Here is a 7,295-nt window from a genome sequence, read left to right as displayed (position 1 = left end):
ACCGCACAAACTCATGGAATTCTTTCCTAGGAAGGTTGATGACTGCTCACTCACGAAGGAAGGAGAATTAGGTTTAACCTCAGTCACTTATACAAAAAGGAAATCTTTTAGAACCCATAAGGTGATACACAGGTAATGAGTTACTCTCAATCATACAAAGAAATCATGCTGAAAAAAAATGTATTCGTCCTAAATAGAGGATCTACACACAAAATTATAAAATTGCAAATCTGAAATAGTTCCTCTTAGTGAATAAGAGAAAAGATGATCGGCAGAAACATAAAATCCTGGGGTGTATTGTGTATTAGTTATTGAAATCATAACTCATTCAGTTGCTTAATGTTGACCTGGTTATATACATGTGTATAGGAGGCAGAACTGGATGGCCACTGAGATCACTTTTAGCCCTAAGACTCTGTAGTTTTGATATGTGTTTTGACCTTTGCCTATGGTTATTTGTTTCCAGATACAAGGCAGTTGTGAAGCCCCTAGAGCGACAGCCCTCCAATGCCATTCTGAAGACCTGTGCCAAAGCTGGCTGCGTCTGGATCGTGTCCATGATCATTGCTCTACCAGAGGCTATATTTTCAAACGTGTATACTTTTCAAGATCCCAACAAAAATATGTCACTTGAAGCGTGTACCTCCTATCCTGTTTCCGAGAAGCTCATGCAAGAGATACACTCTCTGCTGTGCTTCTTGGTGTTCTACATTATCCCACTCTCAATTATCTCTGTCTATTATTCTCTGATTGCTAGGACCCTTTACAAAAGCACCCTGAACATACCTACTGAGGAACAAAGCCATGCCCGCAAGCAGGTATGTATTAATCAGGACTCATGCATGAATTTAGAAATGAAATTCCTACTTGTGCACCTGTGAGCAATAACTACGATAGCGGGATAGTAATTTTGCTATGGTCACAGACTCTGGAGTCTGTCAGACAGTCTGTCTGTCATTCTGGCTCTATCACGTACTAGCTGTGCAGTCTTGGGCAAGTGACTTAACCTCTCTGAGCCTCGGTTTCCTTGCCTGTGAAATGAAGATGGGGGCTGGGTGAAGTATACGAAATACTTAGCATAGTTCCCGGTGCATCGTAAGCAGTCGATAAGTGGTGGGATTGCTATTGTTAGACAGGGGACAGCTGAAGTTTGGGAGCTGTCAAAATCATTTACACCATCAAGTAGTGATGAACAGCACACAAGGTGAGACTATGAAGTGAAGCATCTTTTGCTTTAGAAAGTGTAACAGAATGACAGAAACACAGGATGATAGAACTGGTAAGGAGCCCTGATATTATTCGATGCAAACCACTTGCAAACCAACCGGCTTATTCAGATGAGCAAGCCGAAGGCTCAAGGGACGAGGTAAGTGCCAGTGGCAAGAGAACGCAGTGACTCACAGAAGTTTGATTAAGACCATTGTAAGAGCCGGTGTGCCCTCCTTCCCTAAAGATGAACAGAATAAAGAGAATGTTGCCAAAACATTGTTCCATTTGATTAAAAACACACCAACAGGATTTCTATTTTTCCTGGGGGGGGGGGGGGGGGCTATTCTTGACCAGTCCATTCAGTTGGTTCAACAGGGGTGCTCATGAGGCTGAAGTTGCATATTTGGTGCCCGTGTGAACAGTTCTCTTTACTCTGTGACCACAGGGACTTAACCTGGTTCATTTCCTTCATTAACAGGTGTAGGCAGCATACTTTTCACAGGTATAGGTAGGATGACACATTGGTTTTCATTCATTTTTGGCAACTTTCGTAAACCCCGGAAGAACACCCTAACCTAGCCAGCCTCTGCTGAGGCAGTGAAAGCAGTTTCGTATAGCATCTCTCTGTTTTTAGTTAAATTAAAATTTCAAGAATTCCACAACGCTCCTTGAGATAATCGGAGACGACCTAGAGTATCTCAAAACTGGGGCTGGGAGTCTCTGAATTAGAGCTAATGAGACCAAGATCATGGGTTACCATGCCAATTAGCTGGCTGGATTCTATAGGCACGGGCTGCCTTCCCCCAGATCCCAACCAACGCGTTATTTCACAAACGCATGCTCAAAGGGATGCCAGCCTGTTAACTGTTCATGTCTATGTAAATCTAGAGCGTGGCTCGTTAAAATCTCTGCCAGCTAAATGATTTTTTCTCCCCCCCCCCCCGTGGTCGTTTTTCTTCCCCCCTACAGATTGAGTCCCGGAAGAGAATTGCCAAAACTGTTTTGGTGCTGGTGGCCCTGTTTGCTCTCTGCTGGTTGCCGAATCACCTCTTGTATCTCTACCACTCATTCACTTATCAAACCTACGTGGACCCCTCTGCCATTCATTTCATTGTCACCATTTTCTCTCGGGTTCTGGCTTTCAGCAATTCCTGTGTAAACCCCTTCGCTCTGTACTGGCTGAGCAAAACCTTCCAGCGGCATTTCAAAGCTCAGTTATTCTGTTGCAAGGCAGGGCTGCCCGACCCTCCTCCTGCCGAGACCCCTCTTAACAACCTGGCAGTGATGGGAAGGGTCCCCGGCGCTACAAGCACGCAGGTGTCTGAAATTAGCGTGACCTTGTTCACTGGGTGTAGTGCGAAGGAGGAAGATGACAGAGTCTAGCTTTTCAATTAAAAATGGTATTTTTCCTCCCAGCATGAGTATCCGACTCTGAGCTGTGAGTAGGTGGATGGTGTCAGGATTTTTGTTGTTTGTGCATTGTGCTGAAATCCTAGGAGTGAGAGATCCTTATAAAGGAAAGGACAAACCATGATATTTTTTTTTCAATGTACAAACGTTAACGTTACCGGGCTTTCTAAATAAAATGAAGCCCCACTAGGTGTCAAAAGACACGTTTGGATGTTGGCAGGTCCTACGGGACCTCGGATGGGAGAGAAGGTGAAATAAACGGGATGACACTGGAAAATCCAACGTGTTCCCGTCACATCTACGCTTCTCATTTCTCGTATACTCCTGTGATTTGCATAACACTGTGTCTGTGTTCAGTATGTGGTGCAAATCTAGAGATTCTGCTTTGCGTATGAAAAGGGGATCAGATAGAAATAAAATGTCTGCAGTTTTCTTGCAAAACAAAGTCCTTAAAAAATAAAGCTTCGCAGGTGTTTTTGACTGCTCTGTCCCATCGTAACTAAAACCGCGATTCCAGTGAAAATGTTTTGGGGTCAGTGACTATAACGTACCGAGTAAGGATCTGGGGCAGGGTGTTTGTCTGACTGGGTCAACACTTACTGACTTATTAGTTCCACTTACAACCAGCATCGATCGATAATGGAGCACATGTCTTTCACAAATATTGTGAAGAACTCGCCGTACTCACGGGCAGGATAAGTGGCCACGCTTATTGTCATCGGAAGGCCCCAGAGAAGGACCCCTGTCGAAAACCCCGTGGACCAGCCAGTGTCTGAAATTCTTCCTTTAAGGAAATTCATTTCTCTCTGGTAAGCAGTGCCCTCTTTCTAAAAAATGGAGAAGTACCACACAAAATCCTTCACATCTGGGCGTGCAGTTGTTCCCAGATCATCTTCCTGCTTGACTTCTTTAAACCCGATGGGTGCCTGAGTCCTGTAAGAGCGTGGCCTGATTAACCTCTGCCCTCGGAAATCAGATAGAAGGTTCTGAATTTCTGTCCTCTGCTCCTACTTGCTAACGCTTTAAGCTTAAGAATTGTTATTTCAAACAAACTGTTGTCAATAGATGTGTCAGATTTAGATTTGTGGTTTTAGAAAATGTTTTCTTGGGGCAAATTAAAGGATATGTTTGGCGCTTTAGTTAAATCCGTATCTCCAAAGCCTTGATTGTGGAGTGTGCTTTTGGTAGTTTTGAGCTTTCTGTAAATGGCTCGTGTAGTTGTGAACTTTTGCTGATGATGTGGCTCCAAAAAGGGAACGCGTTATCAACACTAAACTTTACATGTGTGTAACATTGTTTCACTTGGGGGGGGGAGGGGTGCCAATATTGTGTTACTGTTAAGTTGGACATCGTAATAAGTGGTGGGAAATAAATATCAAATAAAGTTTTAAATGACTCTGTGTAAGTTTATATTTTAAAAACAATAGTTCTGACAGGGGCACGTGGGTGGCTCAGTGGATTAAGCATCTGCCTCTTGATTTCGGCTCAGGTCATGATCTCGCAGTCTGTGAGTGCAAGCCCCATGTCGGGCTCTGCGCTGGCAGTGTGGACCCTACTTGGGATTCTCTCTCTCTCTCCCTCTCAAATGAACTTAAAAAACAAGATACAAATAAGAAAAAAACAATAGTTCTGGAGGAATATAACTGAGAACCCATTTTAGTCAGAAAATTTAAGTTATGTGCATGTCACAAAACTCCCAGATGTTTTATGGTTTCCTCACTCTTGAGTAAAAACTACGTCTTTACTCTTCCAAGCATGGCATTTTAGAAATAACTGATAAAAGTACCAGATAACAAAAGCCAAGAAAGCTGTTTAGCAGTTGGTGAAACTAGAACTCAAAGAACGTTCATTTTCCTCACTCTTAGTAATTCAGGGGTGACTCAGGGATCTGATATAAAATAATTCCCTAAATGGTTTTATAGGGCATCGCCCCCCATCCAGAGTTGGGGAATTGAGATTAAAATCCATGGCTTTGTTTTGATTTTTTTTTGGAGGGGGTGGCCTCCCTCTCTCTCTCCCTCTCTCTCTCTCTGTTTCTAACAGATGATCCTTATCAGAGCTAACCTTTTAAGTAGGTCCCAATAGCCACAATTTCTTTCACACTGCCTATTGTGGTTCCAGGAATGTTACTATGGAAGACTTCATTTCTCTGGAGAGGGTCCCAAATGGGGAAAAGCTTGGGGTACATGAAAAACAAATTCTGTATACTTCCCAATTTTGCTCAGGGTGTGCCCTGACCCGAGACTTCGAATAAACAACCATAATAATACGCTACAAAGCAGGAAAACAAAGTCACAAACGTAGGTATAACCGAAATGTGCAATGGTAAGTCTTTGTCTTTGACGTTGAAAGTGCCAGAAAACATTTAACACTGGCATACCCACCGAAGGTAGCAAATTTGGGTTAGAAGGATTTCTGCAGTGTCAACCATCTCAGGTCAGGGATCCATCTCTCTTTTTGTCAAAAGGAGTTCCTTTTATTTCCACTGTATGTTGAGATTACAGGAAGCAGGGACAGGAAAACTCCTGAAGAGAGCGAGCTTGAAGAGGCCATTAAAAAATATGGATATAGTTTGGTACAGGCCAGTAATTTTCCAGGGTTCCTGAGCCAGGTAGGAGATTTCTCCGGCTGAGAAGTCTGCTTTTACAAATTAATGTATTCTTATCCACCAAGAAGGCCATGACCTATTAGGCCAAGAGCGTAGCACAGATCGCCCCTAAAAAGATGAAGAAGACGTTCAGAGAGAAGCTGGCTGTCTGGGTCCTGAGAACTGGCTCAGCTTCCTGGGTCCAGCAGCTTCTTCCTGGTTCCCTCGTGAGACCCCGCTACATTCCCATCTTGGAACTTCAGGAGCTATCCTCCTCCTCATCATAGATCGGTATTTTTTGCTTGTTACCTTGAGTGTTTCTATGACTTGCCAAAAAAACTTGAAAAAGACGGGTCACAAACACAGAGATGCTTACAGATTCCCTCAGTTACCAGGGAGTCAATTCTACGGGCACACAGGGAACTGAACCAGGCCTCATAGAGACAACCGCGTGGTTAAAACGAAACAAGACAACGGTCAGGTCTCATGGTCGAACAGAAGGCCACTGTAGGTACAAGGGTGCGTGCCTCCCAACACCACTGCTCCACTATCGCGGTCACCCGGTGAGCCTGTGTCACTGCCTCAGCTTCTCCTCCCGCTCCTGGGGAACTTCACAGCAGGCCCCTGTGCCATCACCTTCCCTGTTGTGGGCCTCCCGCCCCCCGTGTTACTCTGACCGTGTCCCTGCCCGTTCCGGACTCGTTCCTGTCCCTGGGAGAGGTTGTTATTGGCTCATACGGCCAAATTCGGTCTAGAATGCAGGGCTCCCCTGCCAGGTCACCGGGCAGCCTGGGGGCCATGCTGGCTGGGTCACAGCGGACCCAGGCCTAAGGGACCATTTTGGCCACCTGTTCAGAGGGGCCCATGGATACAGCAGGCATCCAGAGGGTCACGTGCGGTAGCAGGGCTGTGTAGCATATTATCACCTATGCTGTGAGCTCAGGAATGAAATCGGACCCCAATAACACATTGCTGAAAACAGCTGTACACTATTTTGGGATCCAGGAAGAAATACTTAGCAACGCTTAAATAAGTGAGCCTAATAAAACTCATGTTGTCTATATCATAAAAACACAAGCGACTCCAGTTCTCCGATGGTCCCCAACAGCACGAGAACTTCATGAAAAAGAAATGTAACTGGAAAAAAACAAAACAAAAAACAACCCACCCTAACCCAAGCTACTGTTTAAAAATCACCGTTTATGGTTGAAACCATGTCCTCACAGCTGGTATTTGGGGAGTTAGGATTTTCTAGAGCCCATGCGCAACTGCTATATTTAGAATCCAAAGGTCACTGGAAGAGCAGAAATAATTTCTTCTGGTAAGCTTTTCCCCACCCTCAGGTCTGGTTTATAAAATTTTATGTGTACACATAATGAGTTTATTGCTGTTGTTCTTAAAGGAATTAATAAAAACTTTTAAATGGTTGCTTTTCGTGCAACAAATACTGATAAGAATCATCTACATAAACAAGGGTGTCTCTCTCGATTTGAGCCTGTCTTGTTGACTGCTGGCTCGCCAGAGCCTAGCAGTCCCTGGTGCCTGGTGGCTCAACAAGTATCTGCCCAATAAGAAGAGAGAGAGAGAGAGAGAGAGAGAGAGAGAGAGAGAGAGAGAGAGACAGCGCTCTTTATTTTCTACGGTAAATATGTCATTTCTGCGAAAAAGCTGTACGGAGGAAAAAACATTCTGTGCTTTTCTAACAGGCAAAAAAACAAAACAGAACAACGAAGTTAGTGGGCCAGTAAAGTTGGTGCTTACACTTGGCTGTTTAAGGTTTGGAGCTGAGCATCTCTGAATCCCGGTGGACAAGGGGCAGGGATCTACTCCCCGCCTTCCCTTTCCATAGAGTCGACCTCCAGCCTGGGAAGGTACCGGAGAGATTAAAGGAGGGGCCTGAGGCTGGGAAAAGAAGGTTGGTCCCCATCCATCGTACGTTCGTACGTTCGTTCGTTCGTTCATTCATTCATTCGCTCACTCATTCAATACGCACTAGACACCACACCCCGTGCTAGGATAGCTTAGGCTACGAAGATGAACCAGAGCCGGCGTCGATCCCGGGGAAATCATAAAGAAACGAGCCAAAGCC

General features: G+C 44.7%; 1 protein-coding gene across 1 annotated transcript; it reads left to right on the top strand.

Moving 5' to 3' along the window:
• Positions 1-466: 466 nt before the first annotated feature.
• On the top strand, positions 467-4,014 carry BRS3 (bombesin receptor subtype 3; the record flags this gene model as incomplete). The annotated part of the gene is made up of 2 exons (XM_040466455.1): positions 467-818; positions 2,179-4,014. Coding segments are annotated over 2 exons (766 nt in total), but the record flags the coding sequence as incomplete, so codon positions are not given.
• Positions 4,015-7,295: the final 3,281 nt, after the last annotated feature.

This window comes from Herpailurus yagouaroundi, unplaced genomic scaffold, assembly GCF_014898765.1.
Source record: "Herpailurus yagouaroundi ecotype Mexico unplaced genomic scaffold, PumYag 59991, whole genome shotgun sequence".
Taxonomy (NCBI): domain Eukaryota; kingdom Metazoa; phylum Chordata; class Mammalia; order Carnivora; family Felidae; genus Herpailurus; species Herpailurus yagouaroundi.
The sequence above is the reverse complement of the archived record's forward strand: the minus strand, read 5'-3'. Positions and strand labels throughout refer to the sequence as shown.